General features: G+C 37.5%; 1 protein-coding gene across 1 annotated transcript in view; it reads left to right on the top strand.

Annotated features, from left to right (window-relative positions):
• Positions 1 to 350: 350 nt before the first annotated feature.
• The window catches only part of BMP5 (bone morphogenetic protein 5), a 43,571-nt gene continuing 17,130 nt past the window's right edge, over positions 351 to 26,791 (top strand). Inside the window, exons 1-2 of the mRNA XM_015819889.1 lie at positions 351 to 837; positions 22,995 to 23,187. Coding sequence (XP_015675375.1) covers positions 351 to 837; positions 22,995 to 23,187 — 680 coding nt within the window. The remainder of the gene's footprint in view (positions 838 to 22,994; positions 23,188 to 26,791) is intronic.

The raw sequence follows: 26,791 nt of genomic DNA, 5'->3' as shown, positions 1-26,791 counted from the left end.
TTGAATAGGAATGCCTGCATCAACTGGTCAGCTTCTGGGAACCTGTTCCACCAGTGCAGGAGAAACAGTAGCAGCAGTAGAAAACTGGACGTCTGAATTTCAGCTTTCATAGAACTGCAGGCAGCCTGACACGTCCCATCATACTTAAGGAAGAAGTGGAAGAAAATGATCAATATGGGAAGTGCAGAAATGGCAACGCTGACATGAGGCATAGGTAATTCATCGTTCATTTATTTATTATTTTATTTTAACCTTCCCTGGTCCCAGGAACACCAGACTTCGTAAGAGACCAGAAAAAGGAAAATACAACATTATTTCAAAGTTATTTGTGCATTTTATTTTATTTTAAAATGCACCAAACTCTGTTCAAAGTTCTATTGAGCTTACTCTGGAATTACTGGCTTTTAATGGATTATGCTAAGGCAGGTATGGGGGACAACCATGTCCACTCGAGTTTTATTTATCGAAGATTGCGGAACCATGAGAGGCGAGAGATCCAAAGGGAAATTCTTTCCATCCTGGGTTTACCTCATAGACCCAGGCCATTTTCAGCTGGAAAACAAGCTTCCTCGGCACCCCTCTTTATGCTGGATCTCTACAATGCAATGACAAATGAAGAGGATCCTGAAGAGTTGGAATATTTGGTGAGGGGATCATCCCCAAGCGGAGAGGGCAAAGGGCTACGGAAGGGCTACTTGGCATCTCCAAATGGGTACTCCCGAAGAATATACATATCACGGACAAGTTCACTGCCTACACAAAGTCCCACCTTAGCTAGCCTGCACGACACCAACTTTCTGAATGATGCAGATATGGTCATGAGCTTTGTCAATTTAGGTACGTTGCCAATTTCATTTTATTTCCTTTGTCTGAAATCTGCTCTATGGTGGACGAAATAGGAGAGCAAGCGCCCTTACTTTTAAAGGCAAAAACTGGCCTCTGGAAGAGGTACAACTACAAGATGGAGTTGGGCTAATGGTAAAACAGCTACTAAGTAGGTAGCCCTGGGTAGGGGGATTTTTCTCTTACCTTTAGTATAAAGTCAGTGTCAATAACATTCCTGCCTTTTGTTTTCCTTCTTTTACTGATGTAATTAAAATGATTACATTGGCCCAAGAATCATTGCAAATAACTACAAGATTATAGAAAATAACTAGTAATTGTCTGTGCTTCAAGGATGATAGAATTGGACATTCAAACAGTTGGGGGGAATATTTCATATTTCGCAAGTTTCTCATAGGTGATTCTTGTTTGCATGTTGAATTGGGGAGAGCGCTTGCTTGTGGAATTCCCTAACATGCATGCAGAATTTGTGGCCTTTAAAGGATTTCAAGTATGTTTCAGGTATTGTGGCTTTTCCTTTCTGAAGTGAAGTTTCCAAATAATGTTGTCTATGCTATTTTATATTTGCAATTTTTATATTGGTAAAGTTTGAACACAGATTCTATTCAGGATCACTGGGTTTCATTTTATTCATTTTAAAAAACTTTCTTTTTCCCACATATTTTTAAAAAATATGAAATTAAACTCTTTAGGATAGAAACTTTCAATTTATTTTAAACATTACAATGATTTAGAGAGGAATAATTAATTATTTCATAATGCAAGAAGGTGTGAAAAGTTCATCTGTGGTAATATGGATGTTGTCAAAATATTTCTATGCCTATGAATTATGAATTTCACATTGGAGAGAAAAATCCATAAACAGTGCTGGATTGAAAGTCTTTTCAACATTTTGGCACATATTTGCCAAAGATTTCACTGAAAAGTAAACAGTCATATAAGGGGTGACTAATTCCTCTTCTGTTCCTTTCCTAGAAATATTTTCTATAAGAGTTTTAAACATCAGCATGAAACTCTAAGATATCTTTAAATGACATATACCATTTAAGCTGGTTCTAATTATGATAGGTTAGTATAATTTTAGTTGATAATTATTATGTAGAAAAATATTCAACAGAAGTTTAGCAATCAGAAATAAAATAATATTTTGCTATTAATATTTTAGGGCAGAGGTATTTTGAAAAGTACTTTTCAAAACTTAGTGAAAAGTATCCACAAATGCAATGTGATTTACGGGGACTGCATTTTTTTTTCTTTTAAAAAAACCCCAACTGCAGATGTTACCCCTTTTCTCTTACCTTTACATTTGAAATGATTTAATGTGTCCTACAGCCAGAAACTAAATTGAAATGTCTATATAAAGAATCAGTCATATTGAATGCATACTTTGTATAAGCATTTTAATAAGAGATTTAAGGTAATTCATTGACCCCTAGTTTAACAGTTAGCTTTAATTCTTAAAGTAACTGTCTTCTATTGGTCTAAAAACAGATTCAGTAAATGCATCATTAAACAGATGACTGCAATTTTTTCTCTTCAGATTGTGGTTGTTGGATTTCTATAAACAAATAGGATTCCTGTTCATGTGCATTCAACATTATCTGTGATGACAATTAAGTTTACTATAAGGTCATTTTTCCCCTTAGCCTACTAAGCTTTCTTAAATTGTATTATTAGATTATAGTAACTGTTGTGTTAAGGAATATCAGAATGCATGTTCTATACTGAAACCTGATTTTTTTAAAACTCTTGAAATGTATAGACATCATTAAAATGAAAAGCTTGCTAAAATAAACCTTTATCTGATTTATATGCCCTATTAAACTAATGTTTTATCTTTCAAAATAGATTAAAGTTAGATTGTTTCTTGCTGTCTTCATAGTTGTGCAGAATTTCAGGGCATTAAGCACCCTCTTTGTTAAGACTAGATGAATATTTTTGGTGAAACTAAGAGAAATCTTAATCCAATTAAAGTACATAAAATATCATGCCAAAGAGCAACCATTCTATTTGTATCTGATAATCAATGGCAATTATAATTAAAAGTACTACAAAGAAAAATGGCAATGATAAATGCATCTTTGGTCATATTGTGGACATTGGTGGAGGTTTACACTATCCATCATCTGCAATCACGTTGCTTTCTTCTGGAAGTACTCCTGACTCTTAAAGTGGAGGGCCATTATCAAATTACAGTACATTAATCCCCCACGAGATGATAAAGAATTTACATAAATCATTGCATCTGCCAAACTCTAACGATTTAAAAACGTCTACGCTAAAAATAACAAATGGGAGGTGTTAAGTCCTAGAAATGCTGTTTGCTGGGAGCTTGAGGTAATAAAGTTTCATCCTTGAGGGACATGTGAATTTAAGGCAGAAAAAAGAAAAATTCTCTGGAGGAAGAAAGATGGTTTCTGTCATAATAATTATGCTGGTGGAATAACTGCTGATAATGTTTGCTTGCTTTGTTAATAAAATTTAAAATGCCTGAGAGGGTATTAAAAACAGATCCCACTGGTAAAAAAAGTAAAATGAAGTTATTTAAATTTAAAGGTTTGGTTTGTCTTCAATGTTCCCTTTCTTTTTCTTTCCAAAAAGTGAAGCCAAAGCATTTTGCCATTTTCTCCACCATTCGCATTCTAATATATGGCAATATAAACTCATCTTCTCTTCCTTTTCCACGGCATTCTAATCTTGATGAAAAACATTTACTGAGAGATAATTCTTAGTGCCTTGCTTTTTTTTTTCCTGCCCAGCTCTGCTCATGTTCTTTTCCAAAACTTTTTGTTTCTGCCTTTCCCACCCGATTCCCCCATTCCTTAATTTGCAATGTTGTACTTTTTAGCTGTAGCTTTTAACTGGTTTTAATTGCTTTTAATGGTTGAAGGTTGTAGTGGTTAATTAGACAGACAGACATTTATGTCTGCAGGCATATATTTCTCATTTTTCTAAATAGACATCCAGGTTTATTCCACAAAGATAGATACATGCATAATATTGACTTGATGGCTTTCATCAATGATGAATGAAAGCTTCAGAAAAGATTGGTCTAAAATGCACCAATCAACAGATACAAGAAATCTGTCAACATTTTTTTTCTTAAATGAAACCAACTACAATATTTTCAAATACCTATTTTAATTTTAACAGGAACTTACATCAATTACTGATTCTCAGTGGTTTTTTTGTTTTTTGCTTGATTGAAGGAAACGGAACTGTTTGACAAATCCTGTTTAGATAGACAGATTATTTGTTTATGAACTGGTATATACTTGCTTTTTAACTTGAACTGCAGAAGTGGCATACCAGGTCTCTGGTCTGTTGTTGTTAGTAATCAGCTGTTATTGGATAGGAATGTATTTTAATTTATGCTACTGAGAATGTTCAGTTCTGATTGAATTTATATTAAAAACAGCTTTGCTAAGATTCAAACTACATAGATAAATCTGAACTGAGATGTGAGATTCAGATTTTTTCTCCCCATGAATAAGGAATGAAATAACATATGATTGTACAATTATTTAGAGAATTTAACGATGACCAAATATTTATTTCCATTTATTACACCAGCAAGAGAGTGGCATACTCAGTTTTGAAAGCGGTACACTCAGATTTTCTCTTAAGCGTTAGTAATTTTAGTGGGACTCACACAGACCTCCAACAACTATGAACAGTGTTGAAATAATTACAGGTTACCACACCACAAATGTTTAGTACATTATTTTGGGAGTTGATGGTAGACTTTATAAAATGAAGTATGAAATAATTAAAAAATACAGATGTATTCCTTTTTGGTTAGCGAATCCAATAAAATGGGTGTACATTTTCCTTACTGAAATAGAGCAGCTGAATCCATCTTGGTTTCATATAAAGTGAATGACACCTCCTAGGCCTTGTGGATCTAGTGACCACTTTTTAGAACAACGGGGCTTTTTTACTATCTAAATCCTGGATTTCCAACGGGGCCTTTGAGGGCCACAATGTACTTCTTGGTAAGTTTCTTACTATCCATGCAGCTCACAGCTTTGCCAGCTTTTATTTTTAATAATTCATTTTAACTGAAAACATGAATGGGAAGCTACCACACTCTCAAGAAAATAGTAGCTTTGAATATCACCTATACAGGTATTTCTATTATTGACCCTAGGGCCAGAGACTTTTTGTTCTCTTTTGGGGGGGGGGAGAAAGTGATGGGCCACTGCAGTATGAGCCTTTGGGGTGGGGAAGTTATTTCGGTATTTTGGTATTTTGCTGTGCTTTCCCTCTCTTAGACTTGCTTTAGATTTTGTCCTTATGCATTGAAGTAAAATAATGTATATTGTATTAACCCAAAGTGATGGTATGGTATGATTTGAAAATGTGATCAAGAATATATAGGTTAATACATAGTAATTCCTCCCTCCCTCCCTCCCTTCCTGCCTCTGTTTGTCTAGAGTTAAAATCTCTTTTTACATATATGAATATATATATATGTGTGTGTTATTTTAAATATATTATCTAACAATATTTGGAAATCAATTATTTGCTCTTCTCCCAGATTTAAAATAGCCTCCACATCTATTTTTCTCAAAAAAATCAGTATGTGAGGGGGACCTAAATGCGTTTTTCTGTGTGTGCATACGTATAAAAATATGCACTGTTAATAATTTTGCCACTGGGAGGTAGACAGATAAAATTCTATTTGTTGTTTCCTTTCAAAGTTGCCTTTTCAGACTAAACACAGTCTTTGGGTGGGAAGCTGTGGGTTGCATACTATACATGCTTTACTAGGAAAACAAAACCTCATAGCAACCCTGGATAGCAATTAAAGTAATCCGAAATGATCCTTTGATTGATGTGACTTTTTGTTTCTTGGAGACCCATGTAGTGTGCAATATTCCCAAGCAGCATGGCTATTCTGATATAAAGAACTCTGTGACAGCCATCTCTGGCCTTTATGAGCAAGAAGGCCAGCTGCTGGTTATTGCCTATTGTTAAAGGGAAGATAAAACATGAAAAATAGCTCTTCATTATGGAGGTGTAATTTTCCTTCTTTGCTCCCCTGGCAATTCTTCTAGCTTCAAAGCCATAGGTCGCAGTGCAAACTCTGAACTCTTTGAGCCATAGGAAATGTTCTTCTGTATAGAGCAACCATCATCATTATCATTGCCTCCTATAACCAGCATTAGAAAGAGGCATCATCGATGGATTCCTGCAAAAGGTAAAGCCATGGTATGTCCGTCCTGTTGTGGTCTGGAACTTCTAGTCTTGTATCTCCTTCTTTCTGTTTCCTAGTCTCTCCTCTCCAAGAGTTTGAACTATGGCAAGAGAGAGGTGAGAAAAAATCAAAGGAAAAGGTAGAAGTAGTCCTCGACTTACAACCACAGCTGAGCCCAAAATCTGTGTTGCTAAACAAGACAGTTAAGTGAGTTTTGCCCCATTTGAGGGCCTTTCTTGCCACAGTTGTTAAGTTAGTAACACAGTTGTTAAGTGTATCTGGCTTCCCCATTGACTTTGCTTATCAGAAGGTCACAAAAAATGATAACATGTCCCTGGGACACTGCAACCATTATAAATACATGCCAGTTGTTAAGCATTTGAAGTTTGCTCATGCGACCGCAGGGATGAGTGTCATAAGTGTGAAAAATAATCCTACGTCACTTTTTCAGTGCCATTGTAACTTTGGTCACTAAACAAATTGTTGTAAGTGGAGGATTACCTGTAGTGATGCCTATGGGACCCTCCAAAAGTTTGGTGTACTGTCACTGCCTTTAAACATCTCAAAGTGTGAGATTGCATGATTAGTATTTCTTGCTTCCCCCTCAGAATGACTACATTTTTAATCAACTTAAATTGGGTCCTACCAAACTTAAAGACAGGAACACAATATATTCTAACCAAACCTGAATAGTGTCACCAGTTAAGACAATTATCAATTATGCAAAATGATACAAACATTCAAAAAGGATCTGTGTTGTCTTGAGAAATGCTGTACTGAGGAATGATTGTTTATATAAGAAATAAACATAAACCATCTGTCCACAAATGAGTTCCAATTGTGTTCAGCTGTCAGATATGCATAACTGTTAAAGTAATTTTTTGCAATGAATTCAAGGGCGGAATTCATCCTTGGGGCCAATGGCCACCCTGTTTCTTTGTCTACCTGTTGGCATTCCAAGGTTTTGGGGAGAATGGAAGGGATATGTTGGGGAGAAATATGGGAGATCTTGGCCTTGCAGAAAGTCTCCTTGTTCCTGAAAGACTACCAGCAATAGAAAAGAAATCAAGTGATGTGAAAGAAGCCAACACTCGTGTCTTCTGTCGTGGCTGATAGGAACTCAGCTAATCGTAAATGTGGCCATTCTTCCGTTACAGACTGTCTCACTCAAATTTCATAAAATTGCTGCTTCTTTATACTTAGATTGATGAGCAAATAAACATTATTTCTCCATTTGTGGAAGCCAATGGTAGCCAACAACAACACAAGTGTATCTTTGAAGTTCAAGTTATTCAACTAAAAAGATGTTAGGAATATATGGGGAATATATCTCCAGTTTTCCAGAACTGATATATTTGAAATATCATGGCTAGTAATTTTGAACTCATTTCTCCCCTCAAAAAAAACAACAACAACAACTAATCGTGGCAAACCGTAACCAACATTTTAAATCCAATTACTGGTATTGTAGGAATGGTTTAGTGAGCTTAAACTAGTCAGCCAGTTATCTCAGGAAAGTATTGGAAAGTCAAAGTTAGAAGATAGTGGTCATGCTTGTTTATATTTCCAATATTTAGATATATTTCCTTAAAAACTGTGAATATTTCATCCCTTCTTAACATATCTAAAGAGCAGAACTGTGCACAGTTCCCAAAATATAGGCAGAATATAATAACCTGTTTGGAAGGATGCTTATGTCTAGCAAGTTTGAAATATTGAAAATTGAAAAACCAATTAAACTAATGATATGTTGTGATTGGGGGGGGTCCACAAATTAATAATAGTCTTTTGTGTGAGGAAGCACTTATTTTTTTCATCCTGACTCTGCTACAGATCAATTTCTTTGATTTACCAATTTTTTCCTTCTACCTGCAGTTGTCTACTTACAACCATTTGCAAAAGCTTCAATTAGACCTATAAATAATTCTTAAAGGAGAAAATTCAAAACAACTTGCATACATATACAAAGAAGAACAGCTGAGAAATAACTAAACTGATGAACATAGAATTTCATCTAGTTATGTATACTTCCATATCTTTAATCTCTGGCAGCTAGGTGGTGCCTTCCAGATAGGATGATCTATAATTCCTTTCATCTTTTTTAAATAAATATTTTATTAATTTTCTAATTTTACAATCATGAGTTCTTAATAAACAATGTGTTGTCTGGGTCCATTGGTAATTCAGTGGTACATATTAACTTTCTCAGTCTCGTTCCAATACTACGCCATCCAGTGCTTCCTTGAGCCTCTCTTCTTCCGGTGGTATGCATTTTTCCACAATGGGCAAATACAATTCTTGTTACTGTTAATACATATACAATTAAATATAGACATCTTCATCACATTTTTCTGGTACTATACATAATATCGATAGTATCAGTTTATAATATCTTTTCTAGCCAGAATATATCTCAATTGCATTTGTACTTAAAATCCATTTGTTCAATCAATATCCTGTTTTTCTCACATTTTAAAAAAATTAATTTCCCATCATTGTTCAAAATATCTCTATCGCTTATAATTTTCTCATAATAAATTATATTTGGGTAACCAAAAGCTTCCCTTATTCAAACCCTTTTAGAATGTTCATATTTCCCATCTCATAACAAAGTATAATATTCTAGTTACAAATCCTATCCTTCTAATTATAATAATACTTTTATTTCTAACAGTTATGTATTTTCTTAACCATATTCAAACATCTGTTTAATAGTATAATATCCCATCTAATAGGTCAAAACCTCCATTTTCTTCAGTCTTACTCTAGCTTTCCAAATCAGTGCATTTGAATCATCGAGTAATTCTTCCTCTGTTTTTGTATATATTGTTTGGAATGAGGAAGAGAATTTGATTGAAGTATTTTTGGAAGAACGCTCAACCCATTTATATTCATTAAACAGCCTCCATCCTTCTCCTTCAGTTTTTCTTTTCATTTCTTGTTTGTCAATATTCAGCATTTCTCCTAACAGCTTTATCATCCGTTTGATCAGCTTTTCTTCCTTATCCTCAAATGTGTTCTGAGATCTTGTCAAGTAAGATATCTTTTCCATTTCCAGTGTTATCACTGCATCTTCTAATTTTTCATTGGTCTGTATCTGTCTGTTAATTCCTTCCTTTAGGTCCTCCATCTTTGGATCTGTTTCTTCTAATTTTCCTTCTGTTTTCTGGGTTACTAGTTCCTTCTTTGTAGTCATTGTCTGGATTTGTAAGTTTAGGTTAGAAAATTGTTCTTTTATCTCATTTGCGTTATTTTTAGTCTCATCATGAAATAAAATAATTGTCTCTTGGATTGATTTCAACATAGAAAGAATGTCTTTCTGAGATTCATTAACATTTTCTTGTTGGTATATCAAGCTGGGGGCTTCGGAGACAAGTGTTAAATATGGTTTTTTACCATTTGAGGTTAAGTATGGAACACCCATTTTGTTTTTGTATGTAGTGTTTATAGTCCAATAGGTCCCCAACACAAATAAGCAGCCCAAGAGTCTTTTTCCCTTTTCCCAGCTGCAGTCTGCAAAAGTGAAAGTTTCCAGGAACAAGGAAGAGTCTTATCTAAATCCGGGCTTCGAGCCAACTTTCCTTTAAGCATAATAAATTGTAGTGCCATGATTCGCCACTAGATGTCATTGTCACCGTCTTCCAGCTTTCCAAATCCAAGCCTATTTTATAGACTTTCAAATAACTTTTATAAAAAAAGTCACAAAGGTACTTTTAGTCCCAAAATTTCAAAGCTATATATCAGTATTAATTCCAAATTGATCTTGTAGTTTTTTCTGTTTTCCCTCAAAGCAATTAATTTGCTGCTTTTCTTTTCCTGAGGGAGCAGGGCAAAAACTTCTCTTCCTTCTCTCATTGGGGAGGATTCTTTGCTTTGGGCATTCTTTTTTCCAGGAAAGTAGTATTAAGGTCATAAAAAGAGGATAAAGTCTTACCCAGTTCCATCCACATTGCTCAAAAATGGCTAGTTAGTGCTTATCTTCGGTTGTCAGCAGCTTCTGACTGGCCACACAAATGTAGCTAGTCTTTCCCCCACCGGTTTGGAGGGCTTCCTCGGATCCAGCGGAAGGGCCACCACCTCTCCGCGATCGATGAGGGTCCCCTCCTTCTTCGTCACCTCTCCGGGGCAACTTTCGACCCCCAGCGGTGTGAAATCAAACGTGGAAGATGCAGCCACATCTTCCTGCGTCTGTTACACTGTGATGCCTAACCGGAAGTCCCTATAATTCCTTTCATCTTAACCATGTTGGACTGTGGTGATGGTGCCCATGATGCAACATACCTGGAAGGTATCATGTTAGCGAGGGCTGATTTATTAAGTAGTGCCTCTTCCAGTTTGGGAGAGCCAGTTTGATGTAGAGGTTAAGGCACCAGACTAGATTCCAAGAGAGTATGGCTACTAGATCTAGATTGCAATAATCCAGAGAATCATGAGATGGCAGCAAATAATCACATTTTTTCTTTGTTGTCACCTAGTAGACATCAGAAATTTGCAGGCCAAATTAGTTGTTCTAATTGTCATTCATTTTTTTAAAAAGAATTAAGGAGTTTCAGGGTGGTTGGCCCTTGAGATATAGTTATATGGAGGTATTGCAGATGACACTTGGAAGCTATTGTTAAAGACTGTAGAGGTTTTTTTGCCAGACTTGTCAACTCATTTCATGACCTTTAGAACAGGCATGTCAAACTGCCAGCCCACGGGCCGGATGCATGACTCTGAAACCATGCCCACCCCATTGCTGGCAATGGGGAAAAAGGTCACGATACGTCATGCAACATCACGTGACATCGCAGGTTTGACATGCCTGTTTTAGAACAAAAGCTACTGCTGATTGTGGGGAATTGCACTACTTTTTTTAAATATTTGCATTACCATCATTTCTGTAATTAAAGTAATTATAACACAACATAACTCTCTATTTTTCTAACATTAAAGTTCCAGGTTCCTTAGTGTTATAGAAGATCTGGATTTAAAACTTCATGGGTCAGTTTAATTGACTGGCTTTCTTATTAGTATGAAAAGCATAATGTTTTATGCCTGCTAATGAAATAATTCAAGGTGGCAAAGAGAAGTAATGTCTTTTTAGTCTTGGCCTCATAGTTGATACTTGTGATATCTTCAATGCAAACCTTAATTGTGACTACTAACTGCTCAATTGTCATGCACAAATTGTTTCTGTAATTGCACTTGAAATGAGATAATGTGAAAATAGAGTACATGCTGTTTGATCTATATTATTCCCTCCACACTCACAAGCAACTAGATGATGGTGCAATGATACATCTAGTGCAGTGGTGGAGAACCTTTTAGAGACCGAGTGCCCAAACTGCAACCCAAATCCCACTTATGTATTGCTGGGTGCCGGCTGGGCGTGGCTACGGTGGAAATGGCAGACTGGGTGGGCGTGGCCAGGGTGGGCGTGGCCAACTCGATGTTGCTCTGGCGGATGGGGCAGTGGGCAGGAGGGCATCTTGCTTAGCGGGTGGGGGGACATGGGGGGAGAGGCTCCTGAGCCCCGCAGCTCTTCCGAGGGGGAGGAGGGGCTGTACCGGGATTGGGGTTCCTCGTGCCTTCTGCTGCCTGCTTGCGCTCTTCTGCCGAAGATGCCATGGCTCCGCTTGCCTGGCAGGGCAGGGGCATGCTCACGCATGTGGACGCACATAGGGCTGCTGCCTTGCTTTCCGTGCCTGCTTCTGCCGAAAGTTGCTCCCTTTATAGCCTCTTGCCTATTCCCAGACTGCACATATGCAGCTCTGCGGAAAGCTGCTCATGCGCGGAGAGGAGGAGGGAGCAGGTCGGCCCAGCAATGGCTCGCGTGCCACCAGAGACGGCTCCGCGTGCCGCCTATGGCACACGTGCCATAGGTTCGCCACCACAGATCTAGTGTATTAAGAAGGATGAATCTTGTTTAGGGACCCAAAATCAAATCAAGGGTGGTCAAATATTGCCACCCTTTAAGGCCTTTCTGAAATCACAAAAGCAAATATATTGCAGTTTAGGATTATATGTGAATTAGGAGATAGTGTAATATTGATGTGGTTATCACTTACATTTTGATAAGTTTTATTTTGACAAACAAAATCTCAGATCAGCCAATAAAATTAATTTCCTGATTTTTTAAAATATATAACCCTTCTGTCTTCATTGTTCTTATTAAGTCTTGTTAAGTCTTTGTGCTAAATTACAGAGTCAGAAAGAATTTTAGTAGGTTATAGTAGCATCTGCCCTTAATTAGCGAGCTTGTGGAATTCTTATAATGGCTAATTATTATTTGATCTTTAAGTAACCAAAGAATTGGATTCAGATATAGATATTCTTAGGATTGAACTTAATGAAACAAGCTAGTAATGACTAACGTAAGATGGTTATTTCACTGGTTTGCACCAGGAGTCTAGAACTTTTGAGAGACGTTGCACATCAAGAGTTGGGAGAACCTGTTGTGAGCATTTTTTAAAATCAGAAGACACCTTCAGTTGCAAAGCACCAGTTTACTGAATGCTAGCAATACATCTTTCCTTGCTGCAGGACACCCTGTCAGTTTCTCAAACATTTTTTTTTCTATCAAAATTTATAGAGGCCATTTGGCATCCAGAGGCATTTTTAGAAAGAGAGATGAGATTTCTGCTTAAGCCTTGCCTCATTCCAGTTATAGTTTTTTTCCCTTCTTAATTAAATTATTTTTAAAAGAGGTAAAAAGTATTGGAGTGAGAACCTTACTACAGCTTCATCCTTTCAACCCAGCCATTGAAGTTTAGAGCAAGATCCTTTCCCGTCCCAAGGTGTGGATGTGCAGGGAGAACACAGAGCAGCTACTAATGTGCTTGGCCGTCAAGGACTTGCTCTCTGAAAACCACAGGTTAAGGGATGAGGGTTGCTGTGATGTACAAAGAGAAGCTGAGATCAGAAGAGAAGGAAAAAGGGGGTCACTTCCAACAATGAAGGTCCTTGTTCAGAGTCCAATTTATGAGAGCTTCCTTGCCCTTCAAGTTCATATTTTGTTCAGCAAGCTGTGGGGTTCCCCTAACAGTCTGTGCTGAAGGATTCGATAAAACACCGGAGCACATCAGCAGGCAAAACCTGTCAGAACTGACAACTATTTTGTTTGTTTTGGTGGAGTGGTGGTTGTGGGGCCAAGTTTGGTTTTGGCTGATGATCAAAATCATTTCTGGGCAAAGCTGACACAAGGACCTTTCAGCCATAGCTGTGGTTGGCCCTCATGCCAAGTCAGAGGTTTCTTAAAATGTCACTGTTAGTCTTGTGTTTAATTTTGTAACCTTCCCAAATGTGTGTGTGGGTTCATGTGTGTGTGTGGTGTGTGTGTGTATTTGTGTGTTTGTGTGTCTTGAGTTTTTTGTATGCAAGTGGAAGATTGTATGGGCATGTATATATGTATGAATAAAAGGCAATGGAACTTTCATCATTAGCAAGTAAGGTATTACTTGGGAAAAGCAGTATATAATCCAAGTTTCTATCTTGATCAACATCTTTGGAAGCAACTGTTTCTCTCTATACCATTTTCTTAAAGATTAACTTTAAATAATTAGTCTGCTTGGGTTTTGATAAGTCAGTGCTCTGCATTCATTAAAGTCCTGATCTCATTTTAAGTCTATTTTTATCTCCTGACCATCTGACCCCTGCTGTTAATTTAATTGCATTGTCTTCTGCCATTCTTAAATGAGAGAGTTTTTTAGAAAATATTCATGGTGGAGAAGTGAAAGCTAATAATAAGAGTTACAGAGACTTAAATTCTTGTCTTAGGGATTTCTTTAGCTTTGAACCCTGGATATTTCAGTGAAAAGTGAAGTAGTCAATTGAGTGGTTTTCAGTTTTGTTGTTGAAAAGGAGAAGTACTTTCCTAGGGTGATAAAGGGGTTTCCTGTTTGTTTTGGAAGAAAGGTGTAATGGTCTCCAAAATCATTAATCAAGAAATATAATCACCACATAGCAAAATTATATTTCTTCTAAGGGACATACATCTGGAACAAGAATTCTTGCTTTTTGTTAGGACAGGCTGTTGAGCTTTATACTCCTCTGTTGCCTACTCAGACTGGACAGCAACATTTCAAGGCTTCAGGAGCTGAGCTACTGGTACTCTGTACCTGTGCTGTGATACATTTGTGCAGATGATGATGTTGTCATTGGTGAGGGACAGTTAGAACACTGATGGGTCCTTTTCCTTCTCCATACTTCACTGCCGACCTAAATGATGGGGTAGATTCAGGTCTTCCCCAAGAAAAGTCTATTCACATTACCAACTGTCTGGATCTTCAAGGAAAAAACCCCAGAAAAACTAGAGACGATAGGATTTAGACCCAGGAATCTTTATACAAACTGTTGTATAACTGAGCTAGGGTTCCTAACTGGAAAATGTAAAACTCCAAATCCAAGAAAACACAATGTATTCAGTTTTATATCACAGTGAGGATAGGAACTCTCCTCTCACAACATACCTGCACATTCTTTTTTTCTCTAAGTATTTTTCAGTATGTTATATTCTAAATACTGAGTAAATGCTATATACCAAATACTGAATGCTCCATCCAACACTGCATAAAAAGGCTGCCTTTATTCAATAAGTTATAAAGATACATTTACATCAATGAAAGTGCGGCACCATTACCCCAGGAAGATATTCAGATGCTTGAGCCGTATACTTGTACAATATGCTGGCTTTCCAGTAAGAACTAAGATGCCAAACATCAACCTGGAACAACTTCTTTCCAAATATTTCTCAGAAAGTATTTCATTTTTTAAATAGAAAAATTAAAAATTCCATGTGCTTTGGTTTTGTATGATGTTTATACAATGTATAAATGAGGCAGCTCTCAAGAGGGCAGGGGTCACATCCATGTTGTATCTACTCAATGTAAACTGAAACCAAGTGAGTGGAACATTCCTGGAACAACCACCAAATAGCAGTAATCCTATGACTTCAAATATTAGGTATTCCCAAGATCAGCATCTTAAAAATAATTAAAATATCTTCATAGCCTCATAAAAAAAATGTCCTGTAAGGTTGTCTCATAATTAGAACTAGCTTTGCACTGCTAATCAGGAAGATAGAAAAGGGCATCATGTTTTCATTAAATACTCATATCATGAGCCATTTATTTATTTTAATAGTATGGCATGGAGGTAGAGAAGTAATGCAAGACAAGAGTTATCTTCTGAGCCTGCAATTTACTAATTGCCATGTATAATATTAGCTTTAAGAATACACGAGACATTTCCACAATGTAAGTCCTGTATAGCAGATATCAACCAAAACTCACTCCTATCATGTACTGTATACTAGAATGCATTCTTTTTATTTATTACATCTTATATATCCCAACCAAGCAACTTATTTTCCCCACGAGAAACTACAACTGGTTCCCCACTTTCACAAGGTGAGGGAGATTGTGGTTCTCACACCAATGCTATGGAAGTCTTGGCTTTCAAAACCTCCCAAAGTGAAGCATAGCATTTAATTAAAAATGCATCAGTGCAATAGAACTACATATATTTTATTATAATTTTTGACTGCTGAATGACTGTTACAAACTGCTGAGAGTTTGCTGATTGTTGTAGGTATAGATCTGATGAATAAATAAAGAAAATGTGCGAGATGGTGAAAATACAACTTAATGGCCTTTGTGACTCTGGAAAAAATTAACTCTTGTTGCCCCCATATTTGGAACTCTCTGTAGAAAGTGATTGTTGTTAATGATCTAAAGGAGACTAGAACTCAGTAGATTCCGGTCTATTAAACTCAATTCCCACTGATCCTACATAGTACGCCCAAGGATGAATGATATGAACTGCATTCCAACAGGAATTATAAATGACCCATTCAAATAATTGCTTCCATTCTGTGTCTAATTTGTTGCAAATAATGATCTTTTTAGCTTCTTTTACAAGTTCTAGCATAGAACAAGCCGCCCTGAGTCATTTTATAGGAAAGATGAGGAAAAATTGAATTAATTAAATGATAGATAAATATAAGATACTGTATTCTGTTGATTGTTTATTTTATGTAGATACGATTCATCTTAAATATTTCTGTCATTCTTTAGAATAAAAAAGTCTGTTAATAAAATATGAAACCCTTGTCCCAAGCTTGCAGCAAAAAAAGGGGAGCATACAAAAGGAATAATGCATGAGGGGGGGAAGAGGAAAACAAACAGCAGTCATGTTGAAAAGTATTTCTTCTAACAATTAGTTGGAATGAATTAGAAATCGTTTAGAGATGACAAAGGCCCATCAGTAGCTGGTTTCAGCAAAGCTGATAGGGCCGATTAAACTTCCTGGCTTTCTGTTGCAAACTGGAAGAAATGGCAACGGCCGGGGACAGAGACTATGATGATTTTGAAGACTAATTTCCAAGTCCATTCACACCTGAGTCACAACTTGCACACTGTTTTGAATGGGTGTCAAAAGTTCCAGTGAGGAAATGTGTAAGTCAGAGCAGATTTTGGCTCTCGGAAGCTCAAAGGGCAGAGTTAGGAATATGATTTGAACTGGTGTTTCCAAAACAAAATTATACATGATTTACAACAGTGAATATTTCAAAGCTTTCATTGTCTCTAGACATTTTTCTAGGGAAATTTTTCAGGGAGCATCAGGAGTAGTTTACTGATCTCCAACCTCTTTGAATCTGTCATGTTCCTCTGCAGTTTTTTTAAATAGTTTTTTTTTCATTGCACCCCTTTTCCTGTCAACACAACTAAAGTCAAGTACAGCTGTGCCCCAAGCAATGTAATATAGTTTGATTTGCCTCTTGTGTTTTACTCTTAACTAGGCGGAACAATTTATTTGAACTTATGGACAATTATGGACTCACCTTACGCTCCCACTAATCAGAACCTAGAGAAAAGGACTGCCTTTCTAACAGGATATGAAGGAAATGTGGAAAAATTTGTCTTTCCAGTTTGAAACAGACCTCTTACTGTATTCTGTATTCTATACCTGTATGGTATTAATTTCCCAAAGTTTCCATGACTGAAAAGGTAGTGTTAGCTCAATTCTTTAGAGGACTTTCCATTTTGAAGGTGGAAAACAGGTCTTGTGGGCTATACGTCCCATACATCTGTGTGCATTTAGGACCTAAGAAACTAGCAGGAAATCAAAGGGCTTCTATTTAATTCAACATCCAATGCAAAATTAACTCAGGCTCCATAGCCAGAGAATTGAACTCTGAGTTCTGGAAAAGTCTGGCTACAAGACTCTAGATATGAGCCAACTAGCAAAGTTATTTCAATTTTCAAAAAATAATAAAGTAAGGTTATATGAAGTTTGAAAAGGAGTCATCTTGGGTCTGTATACAATATCCTTTCCCTGTGTGATGCTTCTTGGTGTTTTGAAGCACTATGACTTCCAGATTTCCCATCAAACTCATCTAGTGTACACCCTTTTGGGGAGAGTGGACTGGTGTTCATTTTCACACAGGAGAGAATGAACGATAATCATGTGACTATTAAATAAGGTTGTTTCTCTCCTGGGGAAAAAGAAAGGGCAATTCATTTTTGTTTCCAGGTCAAGAGAGAGAGAGAGAGAGAGACTGAAGGGGTACTCTCCCTAGAAGCTTCACTTGAGGAATCGTTGCACAGAGTCAAATTTTCACAGAGTTCTGTAAGATCATCCACTGTTAAACTGATCTCTTAAACTGGTCAAGACCATAAAGTTAAAGCATTTCTAGTCATGTCCGCTGAATGGCCCAGTGATGTTGAGTGACCACTTGTATGTGCTACGGTAACTATCCCTTTAGGATCAGGGTCAGCAACCTATAACCTGTAGGTTGGATGAGGTCCACCACCTAAAACTCATTGGTTTCATTGCTACGAAAAATATATACACATAGCCATGCAAGAGAGGGAGAGAGTGCTTACTGTCTCTTTAGGTAACCATACTCATGACAGGTTCTCTGCCTAGCACTGACGAAAACATAGATTCATAGGGCTGGGAGAGACCTCAGAGGTCTTCTAGTCCAATCCCCTGCTCAAGGCAGGAGACCTTATACCATCCTGCACAAATGGTTGTCTAGTCTGTTTTTGAAAACCTCCAGGGATGGAGCACTCACAACAACAGGAGGCAAAAAAGCAAGCTAAGAGATGGAGAAGGTAGAAAAAATAGTGGCGGTGATGGGATGGCCTCTAGAGAAGGTTGCTTGACCCTTGCTTTGGGAACACAGAAGTAGAGTGACACTAGGGAGACAAACCAGGATTTGGAGGGTTTATTAGATTTTTATCCTACCTTTATTATTTTATAAGTAACTCAAGGCAGTGAACATACCTAATACTCCCTCTTCTTCCTATTTTCCCCAAAGTAAACATCCCTGTGAGGTGGGTTGGGCTGACTAAGAGGGACTGGCCCAGGGTTACCCAGCTGACTTTCATGCCTAAGAACACACAGTCTCCTGGTTTCTAGGCCAGTACCTTCATCACTGCACCAAACTGGCTCTCGTCAAAAACGCTGGTTCCCTGCATCATTTTGAAATGGCCAATAAGCACAGTTCTGATCCTACCTACTGCTGGTCACATGACTCTGCCACTGGTGTAATGTGTGGCAAAGCATTAACAGATTTTACACATCTGGGGGTTGCTTTGGGAAGCTGCTGGCTTTTGGAGAAAAACACAATTTTATTATTGGTATACCTAAGTATAGCTCAAGATTGTCGCTGATGGTCTAGAGACAAGTTGGAGGCCCTGTCATGAAGACAGAAAAAAGATGCTGCCAGGACATGTTTTGATGGAAGAGGGGCTAGTTTAGTAGCAAGAATAAAACTTTATTTCAAAAGTTAACAAACAGGTTCCTGTAAATTAATGCTTGTTTTGATATCCACAACACTAGTGGGATTTGGAAAATATAAAGGATTATAAATAAAATGAATAGTACATGTTTACAAATATGTTTGTCAGAATTACTTAACTTTGTGGGGTGAAATGGTTTTTTTATTTTATACTGTACACACACATACACATTTTCATGAAAGAATGATCAAGAGAGCCTCTTGTTTCTTCCTAATATTTTTTTGTTGGGGTCTAACATCTTTAGGCTTTTTTTTCTCTTTTGAATGCATGAATAAAGAAAGAAAGAAATCTACCCAGAATCGCTTGATAGTGAGATGAGTGGCATATAAATTTAATTAATAAATAAAATGCAATAAAAAGTAAATTAAAATACAGGCAGCACCAGCACAAGCCATTATCAGAAAATACTAAGAATAAGGAAGTTTGTAAAAAAAACAGGACTTCATAATGCTCAGGGTGTAGATAAGTCTCTGTCAAGGATTATTTAAGAGAAGAAACACAGGGCATACACACAGTTGATTGGGTTTTAAGTAGCTGAACAAGCATACGATGAAGTTACATGAACTGAGAGTTCAAAGGGTCATTTTGTTTAGCAGCTATTTATCTACCATGTCTTGGGGTATTTTAAAACAGTAGGAACTATTCTCTGTCAACTTCTTCAGAGAAGTATATATTCTGACTAGTAAAAAATGTATATGCTTTAATGGCACAATTTCTCAAAGACATGGATGTAAAAAAATACATTTTTCAGCAGTAATCTTGGAAAGCAAACAGGTAAATTTTTTAATATCCATTAAAAAATATTATGGAAGGTTTTAACTTCTTGAATGTAAAACAACTTATGGAGGTTGATTTTACTAATAGGCCCTCTTAGTTTCATTTTAGCAACGAACTAATAAACATTTTAAAATACGGATTCAGCCGAGTTCTATATATGTTTATTTTGAAGAGTGTTCCAAGCAAAAGCTTAACTAGGGATGGAGACATAGGAAGCGTTTTGGTTTACTCAGTTTCTTATTTTTCCATCACCGTAGCCACTAGAGCCTCCCAAGATTGCACAACTGTGGCATGCGGCCAGACATGAGCAGTGTAATTTCCTGCTGATATTTTGTGAGTAAACACACTGAAATGGTTGTGTCCAGCTGCAGGTAGCATTAAAACACCAAGGGAGCAAGACAAGAAGACAGACTAGGTCAAAACGTTCTGCTTCAGTTCCTCCAGTAATGTAATTATGATCTTGCCCTGCCTGTTTGGCACTTGTCTGTTCAAATAATAAAAGTTTTGGTCAATGATCAGCTGCCCTCCCCGGAAGAATATTTTTCCAGTATTGTTAGGAATGCATGTAGTGGAGCGAAGAATCACTTGCTGGCATGCTACAAGAGTATAGAGGACTACAACTTTGTCTGGTTGACCCAGATGTGGATTTTGATAGTTGCAACTGTGCCAAAGAACAAAGCTACATCAAGCCAACCTCAAGAGTTTTAAAGAATTTATATCGGAGGCCTTAAGCTCCAATCTCATAGTCATTGTCCAAAGCCTGCAGTGGTGCTTTGGAGAGAAAGGGTCAGAGTGCTGTAGGCAACCTTCGCACACCTTCTTACAGAGGAAGGGTGGTCGATAGCTTGCCAATCTCAGTTCGACACATTAGGTCCTCCATTGGACTAGGAGAAAGGTATGATTTGGAACCAAAGCAGAGTAGGACAGAAGGTGACTGTGTGTCAGGGTGCCAATGTGACTGGAACCACTGTTGTGGTCTGCCCACTTTGGTAGTTGGAAGAAAAGGGGCTACCTCAATGGATGGGGCTAGGATAGCTCTGACCCTGCCTTGTGTCAGGATGGCTGAGATGTTTTGACCAACAGAAACAGCAGATATGTTATATTGTTATCAGCATTAAAAACATTTGATGAGTGGAGCTCTCTGGAGGTATGGGACCACTTTGAGGTTGGGGTTGGGATGTTGCCTGCAATTGTTTTGCAATAGTTTTTTTTTAAAAAAATAAATTTATATTTGATGGCATTCTGGGTTACTCTATTTTCTCTCTGGAGACTTTGATACCATTGTTCACGGGTATTTGAGATGGAGACCTTTGGTTTATATTGTACTTAACAAAATTCCCAATTGCTTTAAAAGCATTTTGAGTTTACTTTTGATGGATCGTGCACTTATTCTTAGATTATTTTATCCCACCCTTATTTTTTTTTCTAAATAATTCAGGGTGTTTACTTGGAACATAAAAATGTGATTAAACAGCAAACTCCATGACAATTCAAACACTGCTTCCTCATCCATGTTCTCTTCAGAGATTGTTGGATTCAAAGCAGGTATATGAAGACAGGTTTTTATTTTTTCTCCTAATCCTGGTAATTCAGTGTAATTCAAATTAACATGTAAAACATGTGTCTTGGGGAGAGTTAGGAAATAAATCTCTATGTGCTGTGACTAATTTGCATTGCAAGTAGTTGCAATCAGTATAAATGAGATTGTGGCATTCAGGATCAGAGGATTAATAAGAAAATAATTCTGTTCTAGAATGGGATTCAGTCTGGTGGGCTCTAGTGCCCTTATTAGTTTGCAGGTTATTGTAGTGTTACAGATAATACTCAGAGCTCATACTTTTTGGAACTATCCATACTGAATGAAATAAACATACCACTTTTTCATTCTGATGAATTCCTTTTTCTAACCCTCTGTGGAAGTTCAGGTTTTCTTCTGCACCCTTGGAGGATGCCTGAAGAACCAAGAGATCAGGGAAGAGCCGGTCTTGGATAATGATAGAAGATAAAGATAGGAATAGGTACCAAGACTGATGCCTCAGTCTGTTGTTCCCAGTAACACAACAGAGAATCCCTGGAGCCTCTGCCCTTTGAGGGTATAAGAACTAGAGTCTTTCCATTTATCTCTGACTTATCTATCACCTACCTCCTTTGATATTTCTAGCCTCTGCTTTCAATTATCAGCCAGCTGAAGAGCACTTAGTAATTTCAAGACAAAACTCTTGGAACCTCTGACCTCTGCTTGTCAGATAACCCAAGTATTTCGTGAAAATATACCATCATTTCATTGGTTTGAAGCTGTAAACATGTGTGCTTTGTTCTCTGTCAGCTTACAGTAACCTCCACCACCTAAAAGTGCTTGGTTTACTTTCCTGCTTCTGCAGGGGATGTAGAGATTTAAGTAAGCTGCACCAAGACCTTGTATCTCTCTTAATAGGAAGCAGTGACATTTGTGAAGTGTTATGTGTATGGATTAATTAGGCGTTGCATTCGCAATCCCAGATCCATTAATACCCAGGGTGTTAGCAACAAGGATTTAATTCTTGACGAGAGAATGGGTAGAGCCAGGATTCAGAGCAGAGTGGGTGGAATGTTTTTTTTTTTTTAAATGATATTAAGCCTTTTTTGGGGGGTCTAAATGACTATTTTTATGTATTTTGTACCTCACAATGATCGGAAACCAAGCTTCCAATTTCCAGCAATTGCGGTCAGTAGTCAGCACTGGGAGCTACAGAAAAGAGGCTTAGAGGCCCCATATGGTTTGGGGACCTCAAGTTAACCACTCCTCCTGTAAATGAGTCACCAGTCCTGCCATTATGATGAACAACAGATGCAGCAAGAATTACTTCTTCAAAACAATTCAGAGAGTTTGTGACTAATATTTTTGTCTAATGAGCATCCTGCTGTAGATAGAAGTAGCTATGCAAACAAGGTTTACAATATGGTTTCATTTGCAGAGCAAGTGTAGCTGGGAATACGAATACCACCGCATGAGAATGGAACAAGTATCCATGTAATATATTATGACTTCAGCCAAGGCCTGGCCAGCTTCGTTTCCTCAAATGCTGTCCAAGCATCCATGCCAAGATCATCTGCTAGTAATTCCTGCTCATATAGAAAGATGAACCAACCCAATTTCATAATTTTTTTTCTAACATGTGGAGATTCTTTTTTTGCCCACAGCTTTATTACTTTTAAATATATAGTCTATTTTTTGTTCTTTTTGCAGAATGATTTCCTTTCGGAGTTGTTGCAGGCTCTATCCCCTTTGACCTTGTGACTTCTAGCTTGTTGAATGTCTCTCATAGTTTAAATTAAAACCTGTAATGAGTGCTGCATGAACTTGGCACGTGGATTGTTAACCTTTTCATTTCATTTTATTTTCATAGTGGAAAGAGACAAGGATTTTTCTCACCAACGACGGCACTACAAGGAATTCCGATTTGATTTGACTCAGATCCCTCATGGAGAAGCAGTGACAGCAGCAGAATTTCGGATTTACAAGGATCGGAGTTACAGTCGATTTGAGAATGAAACAATTAAGATTAGCATTTATCAGATCATCAAGGAATATCCAAACAGGTCACTTTTTCTTCCAGTTGTACTTCACATTAATTCTTCCAATTTAGGAACAAGGGATTGTTTTCTTTCTGTTAAGGAATCAAACCATTCAACAAAAGTGGCTTGGAAGTTAAAAAAAAAAAACCAGTTGAAGGTGGTTTGAAATGTTTTGCTTGAGCTGACTGTTCAATAAATAACTCAGGGTAGCTAGCTGACTTGTTTTACACAGCTGTTGCTGGTATTCTTGCAGATTATAGTAGCAAAGGTAAATTTTCGATTTTGTTTGGATTTTAAGTGCTGTGATTTGGTGACATTGTGTCTTTTTAAGTAAAAGAACATACATGCATTAAGCCTCTGCAAGGTTTACACATTTTGTTGCACTGACTTTAGTGTTGCCATGTTACTGCTGTGCTCTTTGTAACCCTTGGAGGACAGCTACCCAAAATGGGTGGACAGAAAGTAGGAAAAAGTCCCCCAAGTTGGGCCTTGATTGAGAGCATTTCCCAGGCACTCAGATTCTGGTCCTTGTACAAGGATGTCAGGTGTCAATGTTAGCCCAAACCGTGCACTCTGATCAAAAGATACTCAGCATTTGCTTATCATATAAATGGAATGGAATGTTAAAGAGAGAAGCATGCTTCTGAAATTCTGAAACCACAAAATATTTGTATTATAATTTAAAAGGACACAGTCCTTTTGCAGATCTCACTCCCCATCCCCTATGAACTCTGTCTAGAAAAATAATTAAAGAGATAAAACACATGCTACTATATTCCTTGGATAATTTTTTTTGGGGGGTGGTATTCCTTTGCCTGGAAACTGTGTTTTGTCTTCCATTATTGCATCCTTCACCTTTTAATTTAGTATGTTGGATTTTGTGCATGCTCCTCTTGATATATTTCTATCAGGAAAAATGAAAGATTTTTACATTGCAGAATGTAATGTCTGGGAGGCAACAGATGAAGATTTTTAGAGAAGACTATTATGTAGGTGCATGGAAGCAATGGTATATAGGTGTTTTCAAACAGCTGTCGATGTTGATTCTTCAACCATCTAGGTAGAAAAAAAAAGAACAGTTAAGAGCAGACAGAAATAAAATGAAGTATAGAAAGAGAACACTGATTTAGTGCTCAGGCTCATATAGATAAGAATGGCCATTCTATCTCTAATGGATGTCGACCATTTTCAGTATGAACATTGTTTCAGTCTGAAACTCACAGCTCTGACTCTCCACCAAGAGTCCATGCCATAAAAATATTTACCTTGAATATCAAAGATGCCTTAAGATGAATGAAAAATGGTTTTACCTGTGAATTTTCCTTTAAGATCTCTGATCTTAGGTAGAAAGAAGTCCATCCTATTCATTTAGCTATTGGTGTTGTTTTTCTATGAATTGAATATAGCCTTTGCCCATTCCAGTATTTGAGAGGCTGCCACAAAGAAGAGGGGGTCAAATTATTCTCCAAAGCACCAGAAGGCAGGACAAGAAACAATGGTTGGAAACTGATCAAAGAGAGAAGCAACCTGGAATTAAGGAGAAAGTTCCTAACAGTGAGGACAATTAACCAGTGGAACAGCTTGCCTCGCTCCATCACTGGAGATTTTTAAGAAGAGACTGGACAGTCACTTGTCTGAGATAGTATAGGTTCTCCTGTTTGAGTGGGGGGCTGGACTAGAAGACCTCCAAGGTCCCTTCCAGATTCTATTCTATTCTATTCTATTCTATTCTATTCTATTCTATTCTATTCTATTCTAGTGTTAGAAATCCCCTCTTTACATATGCAAGTACTTTTATTTGCTTTATATCTAGTCCTGCCATATCTAGTCCTTGTTGGATGAGAGCTTTTCCCCTTTATATGGAAGAACAAGAAAAAAAAGTCTGAAATTAAATGGTGGCAGAGAATATCAGATCATAAAGATGCTCATTTTTCAAGGAAAAAATGGCTTCTGAATAGGATAGAATTTAGTGCAGCAACTTGTAGGCATTTTATTTACTTACAACTAGAATAGATAATAACCACAGTAGCTATTTAAAGGGCTTGTCCTGGCTAAGCACTTCCTATCAACAAAGCCCCAAAGTACTTTTTATGGTTGCCAGAGGAGATCTACTATAGATATAGATGCTCTATTTAGAATTTGAAGGATCATTTAGAGTTTTTAGTGTGGTTTGTGGGTTGTTACATCACCTTATATTCTGACCTTTCACACATCTGACTCTCAGCTATTACTCACCTTTAATTATTTTCCCCCTCTTAATCATGTTGGTATCCTATCTTTGCTTTTTGCTCATTCCAGGTAGCTGCTAGTGAGATGTTCCTTTTTCCCATCTCAGGTGCTTTGTTGGGTTTTCTCCAATTCAGAGAGTTTCTGCATGTTTTATTTTTTCATTAGGAGGCTTGGAATTTCATTCCTATGCTCAGGGTGCTAGAAACTTGCTTCTCTCTTGCCCCCTGTCTCTAACAGAAATATCTAAATCTGTAGGGTAAAATTGTTTGAAAAATAGTAAAACACCACCCACAGGAAAGCTGTTAAGTTCCCCTTACAAGCATCATTGCTACTATCAAATTCACAGATGACTTACAGGTAGTCTTCTACTTACAACCACAATTGAGCCCAACACTTCCATTCCTAAGCAAGACAGTTGTTAAGTGAGTAAATGCCCTATTCTACTTTTTTTTTGCCACGGTTGTTAAGCGAATCACTGAAGTTATTAAGTAAATTGTGTAGCCGTTAAGCGAATCTGCTTCCCCCATTGTCTTTGCTTGTCAGAAACTCCCTAAGAAAGTTGCAAACGACAGTCCCAAGGATGCCAGGATGCCGCAGCCGTCGTAAATACATACTGCTTGCCAAGCGGGCAAAGTTGGATCATGTGACTGTTGGGGATGCTGCAATGGCCATAAGTGTGAAAACTGGTCATCAATCACTTTTTTCCAGTGCTGTTATAACTTTGAATGGTCATTAAACAAATGGTTGTAAGTCGAGGACTAACTGTACTAGATCTAGGGTACAAATATCTGGACATTAGATGACAGGAAAGGATATAGATAGAAGATCTAACGCCGCAGCCTGGATCTGATTGATTCCAAGATCTACTGATTGAGGGAGATTGTGCTGAGGTTCCCTTTTGTGTGCCTGTCCTTTCAGCGGTTCATAGCTGATGAGTAACTTCAGCCCCTGCTCAGTTCTTCCTTAGCAGAGCTCTTTATCTTTACAAAGTTTAGTCTGGACAGCTGATCAAATAGGGGGTGCTGTTAAAGACAGTATTGTAGAAGAGAGCACGTGATTCAGCTTACCTCCTCCATAGGGGAATGATCCAATTGACATGGAACATTTATTCTTCTAAACATCTACATAGTGTGTAAATTCAGGTCAGCCCTGATCAAAGCCTCTATCATCTGCAAACTATCTTGGCCACTCTATCCACCCAACCCCACAAGTCTGGAAAAAGAAAATAGGATATTGGTTTGGATGGAGAACAGAGCGGTGGTTCCTAATACCGGCATGTCTGTTTTCAGCCTCTCCCTGGAGTCTTTTTCTCCTAGTGGTTGGAAGGTTGAACAACTCATCTCTTGTCCTGCTGTCCAGTGAGGTTGCCAGAAGGAAAATTCACAGGTATCCAATTTTC

Source organism: Protobothrops mucrosquamatus, unplaced genomic scaffold, assembly GCF_001527695.2.
Source record: "Protobothrops mucrosquamatus isolate PMUCROS unplaced genomic scaffold, P.Mucros_1.0 scaffold1011, whole genome shotgun sequence".
In the NCBI taxonomy this organism is placed as follows: Eukaryota; Metazoa; Chordata; class Lepidosauria; order Squamata; family Viperidae; genus Protobothrops; species Protobothrops mucrosquamatus.
Note: the sequence above shows the minus strand (reverse complement) of the source record. Positions and strands in the feature narration are given on the sequence as shown.